At 41.4% G+C, this 27,471-nt stretch overlaps 1 protein-coding gene across 1 annotated transcript; it reads left to right on the top strand.

Moving 5' to 3' along the window:
* On the top strand, window positions 15,132–21,109 carry LOC8070545 (LRR receptor kinase BAK1). The gene is made up of 11 exons (XM_002454009.2): window positions 15,132–15,469; window positions 16,421–16,553; window positions 16,640–16,711; window positions 17,588–17,731; window positions 18,194–18,265; window positions 18,343–18,414; window positions 18,496–18,611; window positions 18,705–18,833; window positions 18,914–19,255; window positions 19,352–19,746; window positions 20,407–21,109. The coding sequence occupies exons 1-11, from the start codon at window positions 15,376–15,378 to the stop codon at window positions 20,716–20,718; spliced, it is 1,881 nt and encodes a 626-aa protein (XP_002454054.1). The 5' UTR covers window positions 15,132–15,375; the 3' UTR covers window positions 20,719–21,109.

The raw sequence follows: 27,471 nt of genomic DNA, 5'->3' as shown, positions 1-27,471 counted from the left end.
CTAAGGCTTCGGCACTCCCTCCACGGCTGCGGTGGTCATCTGCTTGGCGGCGGACGGCTACGGCGGCCGGCTCGCCTCGTGCGCTCCCTGCATCGTGGTGATGTGGGCAGCTGTTCGAGCGGTTCGCCTTCGGCGTCATGGCGGCGTGGTCGGCGTTTTGGAGCGGTCTGTGCACGAGTGGGTGGCGCTAGGCGAAATCCGTGCCTTCTGGCCGACTATGGCGACGCCTTCGGGGCGTCGTTTTCCTCGTTGGAGGCATATGTCGTTGCGTACCCCTCTTCGGCCGACGGCGCTCATCCCTTCTGGGGTTGATGGTTGCAAGGAACTAGGGGCGAAAGCTCAGCTTGACGTTGTTCGGGCGGACGACGATGACGTCTCTGTGCGTCGCTCCCTTCTTGAAGGCGTTGTCTTCGAGTTCTTTTGCTCCTGTCTTCGGCGCGTGTTGGTGGTGCGGGTTGTGCTGAGCCTTTTCGTGCTTCATGCTGCTCTCCACTCAGGTTTGCTGGCTAGTGTTTGTTGTAGCTGCAGTTGTGCTCTTTCCGGTGGATACTTTGCCACCGAGGTGTTTTCGGCGGATGCTTTGCCGCCGAGGTGCGTTGCTTTGCCACCAAGGATGCATCTCCGGCAGGTGGGTCGTTGAGGTTGCTGAGGTGGGGACGGATGCTTGGCCGTCGGATGGTTGCTTTGCCACTGAGGACGCATCTCCGGCTGGGTGGGTCGTCGAGGTTGTTGAGGTGGAGACGGATGCTTGGCCGTCGGTTGGTTCGCTTTGCCACTGAGGACGCGTCTCCGGCTGGGTTGGTCGTTGAGGTTGAAGAGGTGGGGACGGATGCATGGCCGTCAGTTGTCCTTATCTTGAGTTCTTCTTCTTGTTTTTTGGCTTAGCTGTTGGGGTTGTTAGGTGGAGGATCCCCCCTCATGTTTCTTGCTTTTGTTTGTGTTCTGGGTTTCAATGGTAATCCTTGGATTACTTGCGAACTCATTGTATCGGTTACCTGCCGCTTCTTTCGGCTCTTCTTAATGAACAACACGTGAAGTCGTGATATCGAAAAGAAAAAAAAACATGCATACATGCATGTCATTAGTGTGTACCACTTGGTTCAAAAATTGGTAAGCACAATAGTTCTTGGTAGTTAAGGGAGAGTTACATGCATTATTTATTTTACCCCCCATAATCTATCCTAAAATTCTTAGGATGCCTTGTATTTCAAGATGGAGGGGTACTTCATTGCCAATAAGTAATCCAACTAGCTAGGTCGTGTGTTTGACTCAATTTACTTATTGGCTTCGATGTAATTATAGTGTGTTATATTCGCATGACATTTTAAATGAATCTTAGAACTTGGATTTTGAACTGTTATAGATCACTAATCCTAACATGAGCCTTTTTCTTCTACCTCCAATTATTATTCTTCTTTCATTCAGCGCAATATATGGGGCTATTTGGTTTCTCTGCCTAGCACTGTATTGCCTTGCCCAACCACGATATGAAGCTGAGTTGTGTGTTTATTTGATAGTTTGCCTGCTTGCCTCAAGGCCTATGTGGCGAGGCAAGGCGAGCGTCAACCAAAAACCAAGCATGCTCTATGTTTCTCCATCCTCGCCAACCAAAACCTCTCCACACTTTTCCACACCCTCGCTCTTCCTATTATATAATATACAAAGTCCAAGTCTACATATGGATCGATTCAATACAAATTCAAATTGTCAATGTTGCTTGCCTCGCCAACAAGGAGGACATGAACAATGCAGGGTGATAAGAGAAAATTTTGTGTGGTTAAGAGGAGATTGGGAAGAAACATGCGAGGTTTTGGTTCCAAAGAAAAAGACATATAGAAAGAAAGAAACAGATGTACGTGTTGTTAGATTTTAGCTTTCCATTTTATACTAATGCCTTAGTGCATGTTAGGAGTTAGGACAATAGTAGATCTTATTATTATTATTAGGTATATGTAGAGTTCGGTTTCGTGTGCGTTAGATTAATTTGCATCTGAGTGCATGCTGATTCTAGCTAGACGATAAATATAGTTTTTTGTATAAGAGTCGCCGTGTATCACTCAAATCCAAGTTGTAGCTGAGTCACCATGGTTTTAATCTCTTCCCAGTTGACAGCTTATATGTCATGATGTGTCATCACCCGAGCCACATGATAGGATCCTGTATATTGTCCCTACACCTCATGCTGTTTCGATCTGGTACCGATGGTCGATCACGTCGGTATGGTGAATCCTGACTGGAGCTCCATATATGTCGTCTAGACGACAATCATTCTTTTATCACTGTTTCCGGCTAGCTCAACAAAAAGTTTGTGGCTTAATTGCTTTGAGTGCTTCCACACCAGAACAAATACTATACTTCATGCAGGTCTGGACTACCGTGCGCGCTAGATTCAGTGATGATCTGAGCATTTCAACCGCTGCTGGCTCGATCCGTCGTCTGCCTGTTTGGAGCTAAGCTGGAGTAGGATTTTTTTCTATATATAGCTTCAACTTCAATCATACCTAATTTTTTAATATATATGTGGTTCCGTTCGGCGGTGCAACTTGACTTACAATTAACAAGTCAAATCATAGTGTGCACGAGTTTATATAATCTGAAAACATGGTACGTGTACCAAGTTGCATTTTGGGTCGATGAACCAAAGTAACATCACTATAATTAGCTCTTTCTGCAATAGGAAATTATGCTTTGAACATTCAGACAAAGTCTTTTTGGCCTCAGCTCATGGCAGAGGGTGAACTAGAATCAAGAAGGGGCTAATTTTAAATGGTGTTACTGTAGGTATGACAGTAGTAATGGCAGGCATGCGCGACTTTCCATCGCTATCCTTTTCTACTTCTCTCCGGTCAGTCATAGTTGTAGGTAGGTACTAGGACTGTACAAGTTCATTTGTTTTTGTCAGAGATAAAGGCTTTCTTGAGGGATTAACAGACTTTGTTCACTCATTTTTGTCAGAGGCAAGGGGGGGCGAACGACCCGTTTCGCCTCTACGAGGCTCTGCCAATATGGGTCGTCTCAGCAGGACACTCATATATCATGGCTATTATATTTGCCAAGTATAGGTATTGCGCACGTTATTTGTAAATGGCAGCCAGCAAGTACGTACTTACAATGCAACCCAGTAGAAGGAAGTTTAGCTAGGTATAGCCCTAACAACCTATGCAACGCTATGCTTTCATGCCTGTGAAAAAATATTGATAGTACGTACAATGCGAAGCCAGTAGAAGGAAGTTTTGCTTAGGTCTTGTTTAATTCACCCTTAAAACCAAAAACTTTTCAAGATTCTCCATTTTATCGAATCTTGTGACACATGTATGGACCATTAAATATAATCAAAAATAAAAATTATTACAGACTTTGGCTGTAAATGGCGAGATGAATCTTTTGAACCTAGTTAGTCTATAATTAAACAATATTTACCACAAACAAACGAAAGTGCTATATTGACCGAAAACTTTTTTTTTTTCGGCAACTGAACAAGGCCTTAGCTAACTGACGAACAAATGCTAGCGTGCTGCTACAGTAAATATGGATCCGAGCCATACGTCATCGACATGCATATGCTACAAACCATCTGCATTATATGCACTTAATTAATCGGTTGCACTCTCGCTCATGGAGCTAGCTAGCAGTAGCACACGCAGTGTACACTTTTGGACAGTATGCCATTGGGATGGTGGATTCTTCCAGATTCAAAAGGACAAGATTGCCTCTCACGAAACGCCTTTAAACAATCCTTGGAGCAATAAGATACAACACCTACTTGCGAGCCGGTGACGCAAGGCTAAGGCCATTCTCTATCACAGAGTCCAAGATAATTAATTCTATATTATTTATGGTATTTTACTGATGTGGCAGCATATTTATTGAAGAAAGAGGTAAAAAAAATAAGACTCCAAGTCTTATTTAGACTCTAAGTCCACATTGTTCAAGGTAATAAATAACTTTAGAATCCATGATAGAGTCTACATTGCAAGTGCCCTAAGGCGCAACCATTAGACAAGTACAAAGGCCGGTTTTCCTGAATATACAAGCTGTTGCATGCCCAATTATCAACAACCGACGACGCCGCGCGCAACCACTTGTCGCCCTTTTTTAACCTTGGAACCATTCTTTTTTTTTTAGTAATAAAAGAATCTGTCAAAGCTTCCCCGACTGATTCCACACCCTTCGCTGCGACTGCGAAGCTGACCCAGAGAGATTCCACCTATTAGTGGGACTCACTTTCAGTGACAGTACGGTATGCGTTGCAGTGGCGAGCAGTAGGGCATGCATGCTATGTTACCCTGCGGGAAACCACTGGAATCGATGGTTCTGCAGCTAGCCAGCTGACACTAATTGAAAATTGCGAATCATGGAGAGTGACGACGTTAGTTGGCGATCGATTAGGCCTGAATGCCTGATGTATAATTATATTAGTCGCCCGGTATTTTTAACAATTGCAGTCCACGTAACCGAGCACACATACAGTCATACGTTGAAGAAAACAGGAGCCGGAAATCGACCAAGCTGCAGCTAGCTAGGTCACACGCAATGAGGTGAGCTGCTAGCTGATGAGCGGCAACAAACTACGTAGTGCAGAACGGATATGATAGCTAGTAGGCCGGCGCCGCGTACGCCGAAATTCTGCCTTTTCTCAAGCGCAAAAGGGTGGAGTGGTCTGCATTTAGTTTAGTTTAGTTTTTGTTTACGAGTGGCTTATCATGGCGCCTATGAGGCAGGGTGCTGGCTGGATATATAGATTTCCTGCGTGCTAGCTGCTCGCTCCTAGTCGATTATACCACCACCATCATATCAGATGTTGTAGTGACATGCAATGCAATTATAGGGCTCTAGAATATTGTCCATGCGGTTGGTTATTTTTAAGCTTTTATTCGCAAGTTGAAGGGTGACTAATTTCTTGCGTGGCAATCATCACTGATGGCTAGATAACCTTTCATGTTTCGAAAAGAGTACTTGCTTGTGGTGATGCTTTTATATTTAGCAATTGTTGGAGCGCCGCATCACATATATGTACTCCCTCTGTCTCTTTTTATCCGTCGTTCTTATTACTATTTGAGAAATCAAATATATATACTTAATTTTGATCAAATATATAAAAGATAGTAATATAGTACATAATCAGGACCATTAGATAGACCGTTGAACCTATTTTTATAATAAATATTTTCTAGAAACCTAGTTAAATTTATGAAAGTTTGTTCAACATGTTTCCTATAGCGACAAATAAAAAGGAACAAAGAGAGGATGTCACTAGCGAGCTGAGCATGTTGCTTCTATTTTTTTTCATTCGCAAGAGCCACCACCAGCACTACTTCAATTGCGACCACATAACCTTTCATGTTGTGGAAAAGAGGATTTGCGGTTAAGGCACAATTTTGTTTAGGGCCACTGTTTATATTAGCAGTTGTTGGAAGTCCGCATCAAGCTACATACTCTGCTGTCTTTTCACATTTGGCATAGTCCACAAGAAGTCAAGAACCGAGGTGGCGCCATGTATGCCTCCATGCATGGCAGATGGCGCCACCATGCCTCACCACTTTCTACGTTGTCATAAGTAAAGATTGAAATTGATGGCGTCTTAAAGTGGAAAACTAGAACTTACATGTAGTTGCAAATCAGTTTTATTTCTGAAAAAGCATATTGAATAATTAATGTAAAACTATGTGTTGCAGTCTATGATAAGCTAAAATCCTAATTCTATAGTTATTGTGGTTTAAACTGTTCCAAATTAATGCCAATCTAAAAATCATAGACTTTGTTGCCTATAGCCATATATATATGTACACTAGAACAACTGAGAAAAGGAATTGTTCACACTGCAATATTACACTCCAACCAGTGGCATAGGACGGATAAAATGTAGGATATGGCGTAGCTGGCAAAGGAAACGATGAGATGCACTCCATGATATATACCTAGGCTAATGGAACTGAAATGTTATAGTATAGCATCTGGCATAGTCAGGTGTGACGGTAGCCACACCTTTTGCAATGCTGAAGCTCTGCCCCTGACTGGCTGACTCCAACATATATATAGTCCCGGTAGCTAACTAATAAGCTAATAAGGACATTGAACTTATATATCATAGCCAGATCACGCATGATAGTACCTTAGGATCAAAATTCAAAACTTTTGAGGGTTGTAGCTGAAAACTAGCTAGAACTCATGGGTCTGTAGATTATTATTTCTTTCTGTGTTGCAACATATACAGCCCCGAGAGAGCAAATTAATAATAAACTAAGAACATTCAAATTTGATATCTTCACCATATCCATGCATCATAGCTGCCTTAGGATCCGATCGAAGTTTTGTTTCCAACTAATGATTCGGCTACCTTCTGAATAAGGGGGGACATCCAAATAAACCCCACGAACATTGGCCGGCGTTTGCTGCGAAACGTCCAAGATCGCAGGTGCGCACCCTGAATAAAAATTGAAATGAGCAGCCAATTGCAGCAATCGTGGGGTCAAATTTAGTTTTGTAAGGAACAATTAAAAGATTCCTGCTCCCGGCCGGTCGACTAGAATCCAGCTCCCCTTAAAGTATAGACGCAACTTGAGCAGTATTTATATTCCGCATAAAGTCAGAAAACGCAGCGAGCATTTTAAGGTTTGTGGAGGCATTATCTGCTGATGAGAATTTACTTTACAATTGTCATGCTACTACCAGACCTACCAGTTATTTCAGACGAATAATTCACGATGGTGACAGGGCTTGTTTATATACTATCTTTAAAAAAAGAGAAAGAAACTTTGTGAATAGATCAAAGAGTGCATATATGTATATGTGCATACGCCTCAGATTAGTCATCTATGAAGAACAGTATCATTTGGTTTTCTCTAGTATTATCTGAATAAGAGGAGTTAGGTGGCCACACGAGCATGCCATTTCTAGAGCAGAGGACAGGAGCAAGTGAGTCGGTTTAAACAAAGGAACTCCATGCGTGTAGCCGAGATCGACCATAGTTTTTTTTTAAAAAAAAAGTAAATGTCAGGAGCTCTGTATTTTGATGATTAAGAGAGAAAGAGAGTTTTAAGAAACAACAGTTCAGGAGCCAATCAGCCCAAAAGGACGCCGCAAGGACACTGCAGCCTACACACTCACAGAAGGCAGCAAGAACGTCGTGCACTCTTGGTTTTTTTTTTTTTACTACTAAATAAGATTTGTTCTTAATAATGATGCTCGTCAAATCCATTATGGTCATTGCACTCTTGTACTCAGTATATGTTAATATCACAGTTTGCGTGATATACTTTCAATCCATCCATGTACTACACTACTGATGAATTGGTTCGTGTGATGGTTCCCGAAGAATGGTGGAGCAACCCGAAACGACATTGAAATGGCGAAGCCAATGGATACTGGTGGATGCATATTATTCTGGCCCACAGCCTGATCCTGGGCCTCCTCCGGCCACACAGAAGGGCCCAAATAGGCCGAACTAACCCCCAACAATCGATCCATGGACCATAGAGCATGGAGCCCACGAGCGTCTCCGCATGGACCGGACGGGCCTGACAGACAGCCCAGCTTCGCGGCGGCTCGCTGCCTCCCCAGCACCTGCGTTGGTGCCAGCAGGTGGAGACGAGCGCTGCGTGCTCGATCTCGATCACCACGCACGACTTCGCCGTTGACTTGAGAATGAGACGGCCGTCGTCGACTCTTCGTCGTTACGGCATACGGTAAACAGTGACGAATTTCGAATTTCAATTATGGGACTACGAACAAAAACGACATAGTTTATCAACATCAATATGACATAATTAAGTCACTAAACATTAATAAAATTAACAACAAATGTAGAATGTGTTGAGGTTGTTATATGAGTTGAGCGGATAAGCAAATTATATTTAACAATGTATTATATATGTATAAAACATTAAAAGATATATATTTAATGTTTTTCTAGAAATTTTGGAGGGACACCATGTATCTACCGTAGATCCGACCTGACGGCAAAGCTCTCGTGCACGCGCACCCAGCGCTCACGATCAGTTTTTGCGCACCCAAACCAGAGCTAAGCTGGAGAGAACCAGGGAAATGCCAGCTTTGGAGCGTGCACGTGGAAAACCGAATATGGCCTTGTTTTGCGAAAAGATTTCGGATTTCAGTACGGTAGCATTTTCGTTTTTATTTGATAAATATTATCTAATTATATACTAACTAAGCTCAAAAGATTCATCTCGTAATTTACAGTCAAACTGTGCGATTAGTTTTTGTTTTCGTCTATGTTTAATGTTTCATGCATGTGCCGTAAGATTCGATGTGACAGAAAATCTTGAAAATTTTTTGGATTTCGGGGTGAACTAAACAAGGCGTATATATACCTGAATATAATTTTGCTCCTAGCTAGGCTAGAGAAGCATCCACACCACCTACGACACCTACCTTCTCCTCACCTCACGCTCTATCTCTATACTTCAAGCACCTAATTGGGTTATTATATTAATAGCTACGAATAAACATTAGTGGAAGTTAAAAACATCTTTCAAGAATAACATTCTTGGTATTCTATTTCTTAGGCCTTGTTTAGTTCACAAAAAATTTCAAGATTCCATGTCATATCGAATCTTGCGGCATATGCATAAAGCATCAAATATAGACGAAAATAAAAACTAATTACACATTTTGCCTTTAAATCACGAGACGACCCTTTTGATCCTAGTTAGTCTATGATTAGACAATATTTACCACAAACAAACGAAAGTGCTACAGTAGCGAAATCCAAAAAATTTCGTAATCTGAACCAGGCCTTAGTTAAAGTATAATTTTACAAGTTGAACCTAGCTCAGCCGGTGAGGTATTTTTTTATGAACCTACTTTAACTCTTTGACTTGATTCAGGTACTTGCATTAGGGGTAGGATAAATATACGCGCATGTGTGTTTGTACTCTGGTTCAACAAAAATTAAAGGTGTAATCTTGAAAAAAAAACAATTTAGTTAAGTGAGATTTGAACAAAAGTGAGTGTTGATTGCTGCTTTTTGTAGCAATAATGAAACTATCAACATCTTTTTTTTTCATATGACATGTTTTTTTTGGAGAATGTTTGATTGGGTTTGGTTTGAGACTGCAACAAAACATAGCTTGTTTATTTGGGCGCTATTACAAGGGATAGAGCAAGAAGCACCCTTCCACATTTGGATGGGAGCGAGTGTTGCATGTTGGTCTATTATTTGGCTAAGTAGCTAGGAATGTTGTTATTTTTTACAAGAAAAGAATATATTCTTCTTCTATGTAGGTTATCTTTGGAGCTACCTATTAGACTCATACTTAGTCTCAACTAGCAAACATGCCCATATATTGCAAGGTGACATATAATCACTTGCAGACTGCTTGTGCCAATAGTAATATAGTATATATTTGTGTTGGATTTAATTAGGCTTGGTCCAACTTTAAACCAAATACATTCTAAGGCCCATGATAGATCCTGGTGCAATAACGACTTAATCTCATATGAAAATTAATAGAAGATCAACTTGATTTCCGATTGATGCCACATGTACCTTCCAAAAGATATGGCCCTAGGATTCCCGGTATGACTCTCACCTTGAGCGGTAATCGGAACCACATGGAATCCCCTATTTGACTGTCTTCAACCACGGTTCACTTTGCCTTCAAACTAATTCCCTCCAAAACTTCCTGATTCTTGGTCCTTCCTCACTGATTCCGACATAATTGAATCAGAGCAAACTTCAATTTCAACACATATCCTCAACCACCTCATCAAATAGAAAGTTCCTCGCCATGGCAGTATCTCGGAAACTCCTTGTCCCCATATCAAATGGTGGACCACATCCCTTATACTTCGCCATCTTCTACAACATCGCCCCCAATGATGGAAACTCTTACTTCAGGAACTTCGCGGTGAGAAAGATGCATGGTTGAACATGCCATATTTCGGGCGTGTCACTTGAGAAGAATATAACCCTCGAATTACATAGGAGCATGATGCCTCCATCATCCTGTGTTCGATGCTAGGAAGAGGATCGTCATGGTACAACTTGTCCACAAATCATCGAGAGACTCGCACTTGATGTTGAGAGTCGCCCGCTCGTCGCTGAGAGTCTCCATCTATTGGAGGGCAGGTCGGGGTCTCTGATTGCGCGATTTGAGGGAGCAACAGGGAACCCTAGAGGGAGAAGGAGGAGGGAGCGGTTGAGGCAATGATGGGATCAACCTACAAGGTATAAAAGTGGGAAAACCCTGATGGAATGCTAGAGTGTCACCTGTATCCACGAGTCAAGGAAAAGTTTTGAGGTCGAACACATACAAAGTAAAAAAAACATATCTAGAAAAGCTAAAACGTCCTATAGTTTGCAGTGAAGAGACTAGCTTTTACTACGTACCTAATATTAATTGTGCCTATTCAAACAATAAATGTTATGAATGTAGAAAATACAAGATGATGCACAATTCGAAACCAAAGGGAGTACGTAGTTATTTGGTTCTATTTGCTTGTTCCAACTTAATTTCTTGTTTCATACTTGATTCATGTTTCTGCTTGGAAGCATGATTTTCAGACCAAAATCACTGTAGATTACAAACCATGAATTATTAATTATTACAATCCACACTGAAAAAATGTTGCTTAGATGGACAGAGAGCACACTAAGTTTTAGAGGTGAGACTTGGATCATGCCCAATGGCGGACCTAGAGACTTTCTAGAGCCCGGGTGAAATATGGCCAATGATAAGTGATAATATGTTTATATAAACATATTTCTACAAAGAGAAAAGATAGCACAACCACTCAGTGCAATGGCTACCAATTTATGAGTCGGGCTGCCTCTTACCGGATGATTTGCTGCATCTTTGTGTTTTTCCATGCAAACCTACGTAATTCATTGCCTAGCTAATACTCGTATAAGCTCAGCATAACATGCATATACACCTAAACGCAGCGTGCCAGCCCGGGCAGGCACCCAGGGTCGTCGGGCCCTGGATTCGCCTATGATCATGTCATGCCTGTGTGAGAACCGTCTCTTGCTTCTTGTCGCTCTGAATTGTGACACCTACGCACATGAGGTACATGTGATAAGTCATTACTTTGGCCCAAGCGCAACCCATGCGTCATTCATATCGTGTCGGTTGAAGCATAACACTCAAAATACCCTTGCTTGTTTTCTTTGTGTACTAATGAAAAGGCAGCGTTACACGACGACAAACTGCAAGAGTGAAGATAATGCTATTAGAAAAAGAAAGGAGGATGACTAGCAGACCCGTGGATGTTGTTAGCAGTGTCAAAAAATTGAGTCATTCAGTTCTTTTTAACCCCCCCTAAATCAAACAAAAAATTAGAATAAATCTATCATCTCAACTAAAAGCTTAGGCATATATCCCTTTGTTTTAAAACCAAATGTGTTGTGCATTGTGGTGCAATATATAAGGAGGAAGCTGAGAAATCCAGACAACAACCGTGGATGGAATTTCGCTAAGTAAGTTGTGTTGGTAGAGGACGGCTACGTAGCACTTGTGAGTTGTGAACATGAAGTTGTTACTGTTCTCTGTCTAATGTGCGAATAGAAATGAGTTTAACATTGTAGCTGCCCTTTTAGGGCTAATTTGGAAGCAAGGAGAGGGGCGCATAGTGATGAAAAACCCTCGTAAAGAACTAGATAAATTATTTCCCTATAAATTTCTTATACTGAAAAAAAGGATTTCGTTTCAAAAAGAAAAAAAAGTCAAGGATCCTAAAAGAATTTGAGTTTCCAAACTAGGCCTTAAAAAAATTACACATTCCAGACGTTGGTGGGAATTGGGATCAGAAATTACTTCTTCACTTGTTTAATTTTGGAACCACGAGTGGTGGACTCTGTGCTTCGATCTTAAATAAACGGGAAAAAGTGGGGACGAGGCCCTCGTCGGCCATCAGTGTAGAACCGCGTGACTTGAGAGTTCGTTAGTGTCATTAAGATAAATTCTGCTAATGTTAGCGTCCGACGTTCTGGAAACGGAAAATTCGTTGAGGATGTTTGGTCCATACGAGACGAGCACGAGTGATGGAGACACCACACTTCCTTTGTGTTTTGTGCTACCGCGCATCATCACAGTCACCATCGCCGTGCCAAGCCTTGGACTGCAGCTCTCGGCGACACGGCTGTCGTTCTCGGCCTCTCGGAGCGTTGACTGACTTTTTCGGTCTTCCATGGGCAAAGAATTTTCCTCCTCATAAATAGACAAAACCTTTTTGTTGTTTTTTTTTAAAAAAAAATCTTTAGCTATCCTATAGTACTACTACTACGATCCACAGGTGACAGCGGCAGGATGTGATGCCTAGATTTCGGGCATTATTTTCTTCTCGCCAGAATTCACCGAACACGCATTCAAAGAGTTTACCCAACACATACTATAATACTTGTGCTGTTAGCATGCTGTTAATTCATGCGTATCCGCTGGTCGCCGTCGTCATTAGAGCCGGCTTTGGAGCTAACGATAACGACCAGACCAAGAGTACGTGCGTAGACCGGCCGTGGGCGGTCAAACATTTTGACCGGTTCCGGTATGCATGGCCCACCATAGTAGAAGAAGAGGCGCGCACACACGACTAGGCCTTGTTCAAGTTCACCCTAAAAATCAAAAAAATTTTAAGATTCTCCGTCACATCGAATTTTATAACACATGCATGAAACATTAAATATAGACGAAAACAAAAACTAATTACACAGTTTAGCTGTAAATCGCAAGACGAATCTTTTGATCTTAGTTAGTCCATGATTAGATAATATTTGTCACAAACAAACGAAAGTGCTACAGTACCGAAAACTTTTCATTTCGGAACTAAACAAGGCCTAGCACACGAGGACGCAACGCACCGCACGTTTGAATTGTACCCAACACGGCACGAACGCCCTTTTTTTTTATCTCTTCAAAAAACATCTCAAGCCCGGTCGCTGGGAACGACAGCCGGCGGACAGGTGGGCCCAGACTGGGGCTGGCTTCGGCGGGGGGGGGTGTAGACCCGGTCCACGGACGGGACGGGGTTTATCCCCCTGTCACGGGACGGGAGCGGACTTTTGACTGTTCTCCAGCTGGCCTTGTGCGCAGGCGGCCCCACCGCGCAGTGATCCACGGACTCTTTTCTGTGCTGCGTTTTCACCCTTTTCACATCTCTCGGGATCCGGACCTTAACTGGCCTTGTTTAGTTGACAAAAAATTTGAGTTTTGGCTACTGTAGCATTTTTGTTTTTATTTGACAAACATTATCCAATCATGGAGTAACTAGGCTCAAAAGATTCATCTCACAAATTACAGGTAAACTGTACAATTAGTTTTTATTTTTATTTATATTTAATGTTTCATGTATGCGACTAAAGATTTGATGTGACGAAGAATCTTGAAAATTTTTACGAACTAAACAATTGCGCCAAACCATGCTGTACCAGGCTACCAGCAGCCACTACTGCTGCCGCTGCCGTCGCCGCCTGCTGGTATACGGTACAGCTAGGATCTCCGGTTTGGCCCTTTGGCTTAACCTAATCTCTCACTTAACATGTTGTACTGTAATGAAGCATGAGGTTAGCTCGATGATCTCAATCAATATAGAAAAACGGGGACCTTTGCTCCCCCCCCTCAAGCCTAGAAATCCAATCACGAGCACAGGACGTGTCGTGGGCCGGTGTGTCCGTTCCACGGATGGATCGAGGAAGGATCGAGGCCTTGTTTAGGGTTTGTTTGCTACAGTTTACAATAGTTTTATAAACTGTTGTGAGCTATTTTTTTTTCCAAATATTTATTTCCGAAATAGCTTTATGGGTAAAACTGTTTTTCCTCTCCTCTCACAAAGACATAAGTTAGGATGAAACTGAAAAAAAGTAGCTTATTGCACCTCTCTCCCTCATTTCTCTCTCTCTCAACTATGCATAAAGTAGTTGGTGAAGCTATTTTGCTAAACACTTTTTTCAAAACAGCTCAACTTCATCTAGAAAGTCACTCATGAAGCTATTTTCTAAAAAAACAGCTTTACTGTGGAGTTGAGCTGTGCCAAACAAGCCCTTAGTTGCTTCACCATTTTTGCAAAATGATGAAAGTACATACATAGAGTATTAAATGTAAATAAAAAAAAATTAATTATACAATTTGTCTATAATTTACAAGACGAATTTTTTAAATCTAATTAATCTATGATGAAACAACAATTAACAAATACAAATAAAAGTACTGCAGCAGCACTTTACAAATTTTTTTCACCAACTAAGGTAGTGTTTAGTTTCGGAAGGAAAAAATTTCGTGATACAGTAGCACTTTTGTTTATCTGTAGTAATTATTGTCCAACCATTGACTAACTAGGTTTAAAAAATTCGTCTCGTAAATTTCAACCAAACTATGCAATTAATTTTTATTTTCATATATATTTAATACTCTATGCATATGACTAAAGATTTGATGTGACGGAAAATCTTAAAAGTTTTGAGTTTTTTTGAAGTAAACAAGGCCTAAACAAGGCCTTCTCCCAATCCCAGGCCTTGTTTAGTTCTGAAAACTTTTTGGTTTTCGGGACTGTAGTATTTTCGTTTTTATTTGACATACATTATCTAATCATGGAGTAACTAGGTTTAAAAGATTCATCTCGTGATTTACAGATAAACTGTGCAATTAGTTTTTTTTCATTTATATTTAGTACTCTATATATGTGCCGTAAGATTTAATATGACGGAGAAACTGAATTTTTTTTGGTTTTTTTGGGTAAAGAAGGCCCCAGCGGGAGCTGTACCAAGCGACACCATCACTCGAGAATGACGAGACCGGGCGTACCGAGGACCGTGTCCACGAGATCCCCGGCGCCCGCACGCCGCCATGTCAGCAGATGCCCGCCCGCGCGCGGGCGGGGCCCGCACCTCCCCCTGCTCCCCTCCCGCTCCGGGTCCCTCCTCCTCCCCACTACTAGCTCCATCAAGTCACCCACCCCACCCCACCCCACCACTCCCCGGAAAGTACGCCGCCCGCACCTCCCACCGCGCAGCCCTCTCCCTTCCACGCGGGCCCCTAGGGTTCCCTGGTCCCGCACGTCGGTGACGTCCTGTGGGAGTCGCCGCGGTGAGGGGTGGCGTCACCTTGTTCCGCGACCGTAGGCGGTGGTCCCCACCGCGGAGTAGAAGAACAATTTAGGTCGGGACATTATACACACGCGCACACACAGCCGCCCTCCGTTTCCAGCTACAGAGAGAGAATTCGTCCCGGAAAAAGAAAAAAAAAATCTCCAGAGAGAGAGAGAGGGGAGGAGGAGCACGCCGTGAGCTCAGGAGGGGAGAGGCCGGCGGCGGCGCGGCAGATCGGCCTCAGCGCCGGTGTAGCTCGCACCGGTCGGCGTGGGGGGACCCGCGAGCCCATGCGTCGGTGAGGTGGTGGGGGCCCGCTTGGCGCACGAGTTGGAATGGCGGCGGCTGCGGCGGCGGGGAGCTGGTGGGCGGTGGTCCTTGCGGTGGCGGTGCTGCTCGGGCCGGGACGTGTCGTCGCCAACACCGAGGGTGAGTCCTGCCTGATCTCGTACGCACTAGTGAGTGACCCACGCGCTGCCCCGGTTTGGATTCGTCCCAAGTTTGAAATCTGTACAGCTGGGATGGGGCATGGATGAGCTTGGTTCTTTTACTTGGTTCGATTCATGCTCTTCGTGCAGTAGGTACTGCCTGCTCTCTCCACTACCTCCTCCTGCTTCCGGTCGTGGTGATGTATTTGGCGGATACTTGAAGTTTATGCATAGAGCATACGTTTCGTTGTAGCTCTGCTTCGGTGGATCAGAGGAATGAACAAGCCGCGTTTCGTTGATTTCGAGGAAAACGTAGACTTTTTTTGTTGTTCGCTGTAGTTTCTTTCGTTATGCCATATACTTTTCTCGTTTGCGCGTTCAGTCCATCGTTAAGTCTACTTCCAATAGCGATGCAGCGAGAGACCACCAAGCTTAGCATAATTTGTTTGTATAATAAAAAGAGGAATTCTGCTAATATCGTTCTCCATAATTAAGGAGTTCATTTGGATTGCTAATGTTGACTTTGAAGTGAGATTGTTTGACCGGTTCTTTCAGCTGGTACAGAAAAACTTTTTGCTGGTTCTACCGTTGGGATGTTAGTGAACAGCTCTCTCTCTCTCTCTCTCTCTCTCCACAGATGGTAATTGAACAGTATAGTTTGATAGGATGTGTCCCCATGGTCTACCATGAATAGAAGAACAGCAGACACTGTAGTACTAACAATGGATGGGGCCAACTATAATAACTACTAATCTCTGTGTTTTGGAACTTCCTGACCACATTGTTTCTTACCTTACCTGTTTTGGAAATTTCAATCACAGTGTTTTTGCCTTGGCAGCCTAATTTTTTTTTCTAAATATTTTGCATAGACATCACTGATAAATTTCTTATATGTTTGTTCATCTTAACTAGCAATATACTTGCTGCTGATAATGCTACCTTTCGTCCACAGGTGATGCTCTGTACAGCCTGCGGCAGAGCTTGAAAGATGCTAACAATGTCTTGCAGAGTTGGGATCCCACTCTTGTTAATCCATGTACATGGTTCCACGTTACGTGTAACAACGATAACAGTGTTATCAGAGTGTAAGTTGATGAAAAAGCTCTCATATATTCATTTCAAAGTATTAGTGATGTTCTCCTTCTGGTTCTAAATGTCCTCCCTTTCACAGTGACCTCGGAAATGCACAATTGTCTGGTGTCCTAGTGCCACAACTTGGTCAGCTGAAAAATCTCCAATATTTGTAAGTTATGCATGTGTTGGTTTTGCCAACAGTTTGAAGATGTGGATTTTCTGTATCTTGTATTTGCTGTCAGAATAATTATTTTAAGAAGAGTGCTCCAGTAATCCCTTCTCACAAATTAGAACTGACCCTAAAGCACCCTTAATTGATTGGTTTATTTTGAATGACCTCCTGAGCCTGGCCTGGTCTCTCGCAATCAAATTCTTCACTTTCTCTTAGCTGTGGGACACCATGGCTTGATCTGTGGATCAGACATGTCTGATTACCATGGTGATCAAATTTGGGACTGCAGCACTGAAAATTTGTTGGCCTGGGAGGACAGTTTGTCAGACACCACCAGCAGATTACGCTCTATGGCAGACAAAATGCATACTTCTGGTCACCTTTTGCCTATATGGATTTCATTCTTAGACTTCCTTTTACCTGGCCACTCAGTGCTCATTTGAGGTTGTGCTTCCAAGACTATTAGCTTATTGCAATCTGTCAGTGAGTCAGTGCCTCAGTGGCATTAGGTTGTGTGCACTAGAAACTCTACCGCCTGCATACCTCTGCACTCACCAAAGAAATCTGCCAACATTTCTTTTGCGGTTGGGGGTGTGGGGAGTTGGGGATGGCCACAATGGGTTAGGGAGGCAGCGTTGAAGGTACCATTTAATTTACTTAGGTGCTTCAGGGTCCGTGCTAATTTTTTATTAGCACTGAAGCTGTTTCAAAAAAAATTATCCATTTAGAAATGAGTGGATCTTAAAAAAAGTCTTATCCTTTACATTTTATGCGTAGCTCTGCTTGTTAATCGCTGTATGCATTTCTTCATTTTGTAATTGTGTCCTTTTATATTTGAGAATTTATTTATATTACCTTTTTTTTTGGTAACAGGGAGCTTTACAGCAACAACATAAGTGGAACAATACCCCCTGAACTGGGGAACTTGACTAACTTGGTCAGTTTGGATCTGTATATGAACAACTTCTCTGGCAGTATCCCTGACAGCCTGGGGAATCTTCTGAAGCTGCGGTTCCTGTAAGACTCATTTTGTTTACCAATTACTAGCACCCTCTTATGTTGTTTTACTTGCTGCGGTTTAATGTTTAGACACTTTTCATTTTTTTTAATTTCTGGTTGTTTTATATAGACTTTTGATCTCTTTGTCAAGAATGGCCTATGTATTCTGTAACCTGAAAAACAGGAGGAACTTGTGATGCTGCATTTGCTAATTTCTGTGGCATGTTGGTCTTTGATTAACTTTGTTGTTTTCCTATTTGATAGATGGACTTATGTGTTTGCTTCTCCTCCTTTCTCCTCTTTCCATGCTTATTCTATATTTATGGCAGTTGTATCGTTGAATTGTATTTTATCAGCACAACTCATGCTGTCTTTGGAAAAAAATCATTAACATTTTTATTTTTATCAGTGTCTTCTGAGTTCCTATATTTTGGTAAAGTCACAAATATTTATTTGTTCTGTGCCTATGTGCAAGGATAGACGTCTTAACAACAACAGCTTGGTTGGTCAAATTCCTGTATCCTTGACCAATATCTCCACTCTCCAAGTACTGTAAGTAGCATGCACACTTCTCTTCATGTTTGCTATGTATTGAATAAATATATAATATTATTATCATGAAAATGCAGGGATCTCTCGAACAACAACCTCTCAGGACAAGTCCCATCAACAGGCTCCTTTTCACTCTTCACCCCTATTAGGTCTTTATCTGGACCATTCACTGATCCTTAGCCTAAACTGTATCTTCAGCGTGCATGATAAATATTACCTGTTTGTTACAGTTTTGCCAACAATCCAGGCCTTTGTGGCCCTGGTACTACGAAGCCCTGCCCTGGGGCTCCTCCCTTTTCCCCGCCTCCTCCATTCAATCCTCCATCTCCCCCAACCCAATCAACCGGTAGGTTTTTTAATCTACTTGTATTCTCATTAGTACACTGAAACTTTAGCATTCTGGACAACATGTAATTCCTGGATTTATGTCTACTATTAGGTGCCTCTAGCACTGGAGCAATCGCTGGAGGCGTTGCTGCTGGTGCAGCATTGGTGTTTGCTGTTCCTGCAATTGCATTTGCAATGTGGCGCCGTCGTAAACCTGAAGAGCATTTCTTCGATGTACCTGGTCTGTATCATATGGTGTACCTCTTTTGTTAACCCATATTGCCTGTTTGTTCATCTACTGGCCCATTTTGCTTGCTTCAGCCGAAGAGGATCCAGAAGTCCATCTTGGTCAGCTCAAAAAGTTTTCGTTGCGGGAGCTTCAAGTTGCAACTGATAATTTCAGTAACAAGAACATTTTAGGAAGAGGTGGTTTTGGAAAAGTGTACAAGGGAAGGCTTGCTGATGGCTCTTTGGTAGCAGTGAAAAGGCTAAAAGAGGAGCGAACACCTGGTGGTGAACTTCAGTTCCAAACAGAGGTTGAGATGATTAGCATGGCAGTGCACAGGAACCTTCTCAGACTTCGTGGTTTCTGCATGACGCCTACTGAACGGTTGCTAGTCTACCCATACATGGCTAATGGGAGTGTGGCATCACGTTTACGAGGTACTTTGTTCTTTATTCTAAATACTGATTCCATAGCCCCAACTAAACAAGCAGAATATTAGCTTCCTGTTCTCATTAGTCTTTCTGATTCCATAGAGCGACAGCAATCTGAGCCACCTCTTAAGTGGGAAACAAGAAGACGGATTGCGCTTGGATCTGCAAGAGGACTTTCTTACTTGCATGATCACTGCGATCCCAAAATCATCCATCGGGATGTCAAAGCTGCAAATATTCTTTTGGATGAGGACTTCGAGGCAGTTGTGGGTGATTTTGGGCTTGCCAAGCTTATGGACTACAAAGATACCCATGTCACAACTGCTGTCCGTGGAACAATTGGACACATTGCTCCTGAGTACCTATCCACTGGCAAGTCCTCTGAAAAGACTGATGTTTTTGGCTATGGGATCATGCTTCTGGAGCTTATTACTGGCCAGAGGGCATTTGATCTTGCTCGTCTTGCAAATGATGACGATGTTATGCTTCTTGACTGGGTAAGTAACTTTTCTTCTAAATAGTCAATAGTGTATCATACAGTATTACTGCACAGATTATACATATTTCTTTGGCAAACTCTATCCGACGACCTGTCGCGCTCGACCTGCACCCACTTTCTCCCTCCCTTCTCCATCTCTGGCGGGCTTAGAAAGGGGCCAGGGGTGGCAGGCAGGCCCAGCGCGAGGCAGAGGTGGTGGTGATGCTGCCAGAGTGGGCAGTGGAGGAGGTGGCTGAGCACTATTGGGGTGGGGGTGACCATGGCCACGACGATGGCGGGGGAAAGGAAGTAGGAGACAGCTCTGCGGCGGGGCGATAGGCGGTGCCGGTGGTCATCGTCGTTTTTCTTTCATACTGGGCTATATTTTATTAGTTTATTCTCTTAAAGATTGGTGTCAAAGCTAACTCTGTAATCATGAAGTGCCCTTAATTCCATTTACTTAATTAGTGAGCGTGCACTGGCAAGTGACAAGCTGGGCAGTTCACCCTCCAGGGGACATCAATCATGCCTACAATATGCTAATGCACAATCAGTCGCCCTGCCATATGCCTGCTGCATTATAAAAACATGTTCAACTATCAGAACAATGGAACGAATGGATTGCTCATGACAAAAACAAGCTGGCATAAATGAATAATTCACAATTGGCATCTTGCAGGTGAAAGGACTGCTGAAGGAGAAGAAGGTGGAGATGCTGGTGGACCCAGATCTGCAGAACGCCTACGAGGAGATCGAGGTGGAGAACCTGATCCAGGTGGCACTCCTCTGCACGCAGGGCTCCCCGTTGGACCGCCCAAAGATGTCGGAGGTGGTGAGGATGCTCGAAGGTGACGGCCTGGCAGAGCGCTGGGACGAGTGGCAGAAAGTGGAGGTGGTGAGGCAGGAGGCTGAGTCCGCACCGCTCCGCAATGACTGGATCGTCGATTCCACCTACAACCTTCGTGCCGTGGAGCTATCCGGCCCAAGGTAGCCACTCGGCGACTCAGACGAAAGAATTCAACACTGAATTGCCAAGATTCAGTCTAATTGCTGCTTGTGTATATGAAAGGTAGCTTTTGGAATTGTTAGCGACAATTTGAAGGGATGGTATCTTTTTTTTTTTGGATTCCTCGCTAGCCTCAGAAGTTGGGGGGTAGGCTGCAGTTGTGTTAAGGTGAAAATTCGTATATCTGAGGGTGAATTTCTAAAGCATTGTTGTAGTGGTCTGGGGAATGTAGCAGCGATCGTCCAATTCAGAACAGTGTTACGTTTTGTCATAGCTTAGTATGCCTTTCTGCATCTTGAAAAAAAAATTATGTTTAGGTTTTTCTGTGTAAAACTACAATAGTACAATGGATAATCGTTGAATCGACGATACACAACTAAATGTGAGGCTAATATGTACTAGGTGTTTGGTTTAAGTGTCAGACTCGCACCATTTACAGCATTCCAGGATGGAAAGCGAAATGAGGTGTTTCCTGGCTGTTTTTTACGGGATTATATTTTTAGCCAAGATAGATCTGTGTTTACAATATATACGAGTAATTCCAAGAGCTTGCTAAAATTAATAGTTAAATTTTATTATTTAACCATTTTATAAAATAGAAAAATTCTTAAAAAAGAAAAAGTCAACAACAGCTTTACTATTTTACAAAATTAGATAGCTGGTGTTAATGGTTGACTATATATGGCAACCGAAAATCAAGGGATAGCTAATTTTTCTATTTTACAAACCAGATACTGTTGGAGCTTATATACAAATTCTAAAATATCTTCCACAACAAGAATAGCCAAGCACTTGCTAAATAATGTAGAAACTCATTCTAGGTATATGCCCGTGAGGCATTTCAGCAAGGCTCCTATGAGCAAGGCTAATAATATAGCAAACGGATGGCTATAAGGTTTCTTACGGTCTTCTTGCAGACCACTTATATAATAGTTAGCTCATCATTATTAATATATGGTCCATTTGTCTCTCTCACAAACTTTCTTGGTTCTTGTGTCTGAGCCGGCTATAAGCTTACAGCCTTTACTCTCTCTCCTCTTCTCTCTCCTTCACATCATCATTTAGCCGGCTTACAACCTACTATAATACTTGCTCTAATAACACGTCAAATAGACGAATAGGCAAACTAGGCCATGTCATGATCTTAGGCCTTGTTTAGTTTCCAAAATTTTTTAGATTTCGACATTGTCGCATTTTTGTTTGTATTTGATAATTATTGTCCAGTCATAGACTAACTAGACTCAAAAGATTCGTCTTGCAAATTACAGACAAACTATGTAATTAGTTATTTTTTTTATCTATATTTAGTGCTTCATACATGTGTCTAAAGATTCGATGTGATGGAGAATCTTGAAAATTTTTGGATACTTTTTTGGAAACTAAACAAGACCTTAGGCCTTGTTTAGTTCACCCCAAAATTCAAAAACTTTTTAAGATTCTCCATCACATCAAATCTTGCGACACATATATAGAGATTAAATGTGACATCTCTGATGTTACGAACACTAAAACTGGATCATGTCATCATAAGCATTGCAAAGCATATTTGTTAAGCACATCATTATGCATCAACTTAAAATAAGTTTATTTTGGTTGATTGTGCTTAGGGAATTAAAGTGTGTTTATCTTGAAGTGATGCTTGTGATGGTTGTTTAATCCCTAGTTAAGGAGGGTTGTAAGGGAATAGCTAAGGAAAAACCCTAATTTCAACCCTAGTTTTTACCCCTTTTGTGTAACATAAAAACTAAGCAAAATTTGGGGATGAGTTCAAAAGCAAAGTTGTAGATCTTGTCAAGGTTTACAACTTTGGTGTTTTGAGTTTTTGAAGTTTCAACACAAAATTTAAAGTAATTTTGAAAATACAGATTTCCAGAAATTGTCCCTTTTCCAATTTTAATCCCTAATTCAAAACCTATTTGGAATCTTGAAAAGTGATCAAAATGAAAGTCGTAGGGCTCATCAAAATGAACAACTTTTATTTTGGGAGTTTTTCAAGTTGTTGAGAAAAATCAAAAGTAATTTTAGAATTTATATTCTGCCCCAATTCAAACCAGTTTTGCCCCCAAATTGAATTTTTGAATTTCAAACTGTTTGGCTCAAATTCGTCCCTCTCTATTCAAATTTGCTTTGGGTCATTAAATATGATTTGTAGAGTTCAAAATTCTTAACAAATGTTGTTTTGGCAGAAATTTGAGTGCTATTCAAATTTTGGGAATAATTTGGAAAATGAGGGGGAAGGGTTTAGGGCGAGCTACAGTAGCTCCACCTTTTGCCACCGGCCAGCATCGCACTCCAGAGCCGCGGTGGACGCGCTGGCGTCCGGCATGCCCTCCACGCAGCTGTGCGCCTGCTTGCCCTTGCCTATTCCACGCCATCCTCATCCGAAGCGGACGACAGCGCCCTCCTTGCTTCCTATTTCTTCCTCTGCTGTCCTGCCGCCGCAAGCCATGGCCGCCGTACGTCATCCCACCGTGACCAGAGCTCTCCAGCGCAGCTCCACTCTATCCGTTTGGTGTTATAGCTCCACCTCCATTCGCTGATACCTATGAGCCTCTCGTTTCGTACAACATGGGCTAGAACTCCGTCGTGCCGCCGTGCTGCGGACCGGCAAACCGCCATGGCCGCCTGTGCATGTGGCTAGGGAACCACGAATTATCTCCGGCCATGTTTCGACTTACAAGGGTGCGGTTAGGCATGGAGATTCCTTAGCACCTTTCCCTCGCCGCCGACGAGCATCAACCAACCAAAACCGAGCCTTCTCCGACGTCCTCTGTTCGTCAGTCGCGATCAAGGACCTTGAGCAACAATTGAAGCTTTCCTAGGGGGTTTTCTGCACAGACCATGACTCAGATGAATAGTGCTATAAGGACTTGTTTGTAGATGTTTTGTTGAATTTTTGGAAATTGATATCTGGAGTTTGGTAGCTCCAATTTTGGTGAACCAAATTTTGTTGTGCTCCTTGAGATGTCTAGTTTTTATTAAAAATATGAAACTGACCATGTTTTGTAGTAAAATAATTGGTTATGATTTATGCCTTTTAATTATGTTTAGAAATGAGAAATTCATATCTAATTCTGTGTAGCTCCTATAGGCCTGAAATTTTTATTGTGTTCTCATGATGTTATGGGAGTGTCGCAGTAAAAATTTCATGATCAGTGGATGATATATGGTTAAGTTATTAATTTATCTTGTTTAGTGCTTATTAAATAGTTTACAATTAAACTAAAAATAAATAAATATAAAATATGGTTCCTCTGCCTTTATATGAGGTTGTTATATCATATAGATACATAATTTAGCTATGTGTTTGTAGAAAATGTCGAGTTTCTTGTTTATCTTGCTGTTACATGCTTCCTTGTGATGGAAATTATCTTTTTTATGGAAATTGCTATACTTATCCAAGTGGCATGAAATTTATACAGTATACTCTGGAGAACATATATGAGGTGCTGTAGTTTTCTCAGAATTTACTGTGTACTTTTGATATATGGTTATTACTTTGTCTATTTATCTAAATAAATTAATAAAGACATGAAAGGTATTTATTTAGGGATGACCATGATGTTTTCTAGTATCTCTTTGATGTATTTCAACTATTGGTGAGCTGGGTTTTGCCCAGGTTCAAGTTTGGAACATAAATGAAATGTTATTTCTCTGTAATTCAATTGTTAGTGGTTTCTCGATAGTTTTTGGAACATTATGAATTGCTCTAGGTAAATAATGTTGGATATGAAACTTGTCTATAACAAAGTTGTATATAATTCATGTTTCTACCTGGTGTTAAATTTTGGTGGCATTTGGCCCTATAGTTTCTGAGTTATGCCTGTTTAAATTTAAGTTTCAGAAATGGTTCCTCTCTGTCAAATCCTGGATCAGTTTCTGTAGTTGTGCAATTTCGACCTACTAAACTTGTGAATCATGCTTTGATGATGAAATATAAATTGTAGAAATTTTCATAAGCTTTCCAAAATGTTATGGATCATGACTTTTGGTGATCTAGAACTCTGGTTATAGATGTATAAAGCTTAATGTCTGATTCTGTCCAAGGTCTGGACAGAATTGTTTATTCATATTGTTTGGCCATTTTATCTATTGAATCGATTCTTGAAGGTTATAACCAGGTCGTAGATAATTATCTAAGCTTTCCATAAAGTCTAATATCATCTTTATTGGATGCTTGGATCTCTAATTATGGTTGAATGAAGTTGTGTATATGTTGCTGTCCTGGTTATGTGTGCAAATAGAGTTGATTGTTTTTAGGTAGCCTTTACTTAAATAATGAGTAGCTTAATTTCTCAAATTAGGGTTTGAGTGACTTTGGGATTATATGATGACCTGAGGTCATTAACCTTAATGACCTTTGGCACTTAATTATTGTTTGATGTTAATACTTGATTACTTCCATTAATATTTAATTAAGAATTGATTAAGATAAATAGAAAACCTAATCATTTTAGGTTTTGATTGATCTTTGGGATTGATTGACAACTAGTGGTTACTTGGCATGATATGCTCCCTGGTTATGGATTATTTCATATAAATGATCTTTGTTGTCTGATAGCTACACAACCTTGCTTAATGAAGATGATAAAATTTGCTTAATAGTAATCTATGCTTTGATAACTAAATTAGTTTGTTTCTATACCGTGAAGGTGAGTTGTACTCGAGGTAGTTATGTTTGTTGTTATCATCCAAGAACATGTAACCTGTCTTTATCATGTCATGAACATCTCGTTGATCATGCATATGCACTTCTACGTGTAGACTACGCTCCGGAGGAATCTGATCCTCAGTGGGTTGCTTCTGAGTTTGTGGATCCATCTGGTTTTTCTGAGTTGTCGGACTTCCCTTCCCACCAAGGCATGCCCCGGACATTAAACCCTATCCTTGTATTTTCATAAAGTTATTTATATCACTTGAGTTAATATGATGCATTAGGTGAATAGGAGTTGAGTGAATCCTATTTGCTGCATTATCCACCTTGATGATTTCAATATTAACCTTGATATTTGTTTTATGAAAATGCTTAGTATGCTTAGCCCTGCTTATTAGATAGGTTTTCAAATGAGAAAGTTTGAAGGGTTGTTGTGGAATACTTTTATGGTCAATGATGTTTCAACTTGAGACCGGTCGGTAGACTTGCTTTAAGAATGGAGTCTTAAAGTAGTGTCTCCAATTGTGTCGATTAAGGACCATTCCGTTGGTGGCCTGCTGTGATTGAGACCTTTGAGTACAGCCCACATGCGATGGTAAGCCTTACCTATAGCTATTCCGATACTTGAGAACGGACAACCGTGTACTGGGAGTGGAGAGATGGCGAGAGTAGCGTGTACCCACCTTACGGATGTGTGATGACCGGGAAACATCTAGATTGGCTGTAGGATGGTGGTGTATAGTACTCTCGGGTGACGCTGGACCCGTTTTTGTATGGGAGGATCTATAGAAAAGGTTGACATATGCAAGATTAAGTTCTACATATGTCGTGTGGTACTGAATCCCCAGCTGGGTTTAATCGATTAGAATCGCCGTGTTTCCTCGGATATGGAGCCTCAATCCTCACACCATCACCGTAGTAATAAATGGATCTTTTGTATAAGAAAGAGGTGGTATGCTTATGAAAGTTTGATAATAATTGTGGTTAGTCATAAATGATGATCTTGAGTTAAAACTTGAAAGTAGGTTTTACTCTTAGTAAGCTTTTATGCAAAAGAAATGCTTTGAGCTTGCTAAAGCCTTACCTTGAATCCCTATAGTCTGCATACCTGAGTCTTCACCTTTTTTCTAGTCGGTTAAGTCTTGTTGCGTACTCCCGTACTCAGGGTTTTATAACCCCTATTGCAGGTGCTGACTTATGCTGCTTATGGAAGTCATGTCGGTGGGCGCGACATGATTTATCCACCTCTTCTACCTTAGAAGCTTCACCTAAGATGCTTCCGCTACTCTACACACCTTTTGGAAATTTAGTTGTTTATATTCCATCATATGTTGTAAATTGAGTTATAAATCTTCCGCACTCCGATGTAAGTTATTTTTGTGACAAATGTTGTAATGTTGTGGTAACTCCATGTTGATCCTGTATGAGTACAAATGTGGATGATTCGGGGTCCTCTGAGGGCACCCGACAGACTATCTGAGTTATATGACTCTCATGTGCAGTAGTTAGAGGTCTTAAGGACAATGATAGGTGCATGTGGGCCATATAATTAGGGTGGTTCTGCCACATTAAATATAGATTAAAAAAAATAACTACTTATAAATCACGAGACAAGTCTTTTGAGTCTATTAGTCTATGATTGAACATTAATTACTAAATACAAAAGTGCTACAGTAGCAAAAAACCAAAAATATTTCACATCTAAACAAGGTCACAATACAATACAAACTCTATCATAAAGTCTAAATTTATTTATTACCTTGAACAATGTGGACTTAGAGTCTAAATAAGACTTGGAGTCTTATTTTTTCTATATCTTTATTCAATAAATATGCTGTCACATCAGCAAAATACCATAAATAATATGTAATTAATTGTCTTGGACTCTGTGATAGAATCTTATGAGTGCCCTTAGCTGCGGCCCTGTTTAGTTCTCCATCTAAAAAATTTTCACCCATCCCATCGAATCTTTGGACGCATACATGGAACATTAAATGTAGATAAAAAAAATAAACTAATTACACAGTTTGATTGAAAATCGTGAGACGAATTTTTTAAGCCTAGTTAGTCCATGATTAGCTTTA

The sequence above is a fragment of the Sorghum bicolor genome, chromosome 4 (assembly GCF_000003195.3).
Source record: "Sorghum bicolor cultivar BTx623 chromosome 4, Sorghum_bicolor_NCBIv3, whole genome shotgun sequence".
In the NCBI taxonomy this organism is placed as follows: Eukaryota; Viridiplantae; Streptophyta; class Magnoliopsida; order Poales; family Poaceae; genus Sorghum; species Sorghum bicolor.
Note: the sequence above shows the minus strand (reverse complement) of the source record. Positions and strands in the feature narration are given on the sequence as shown.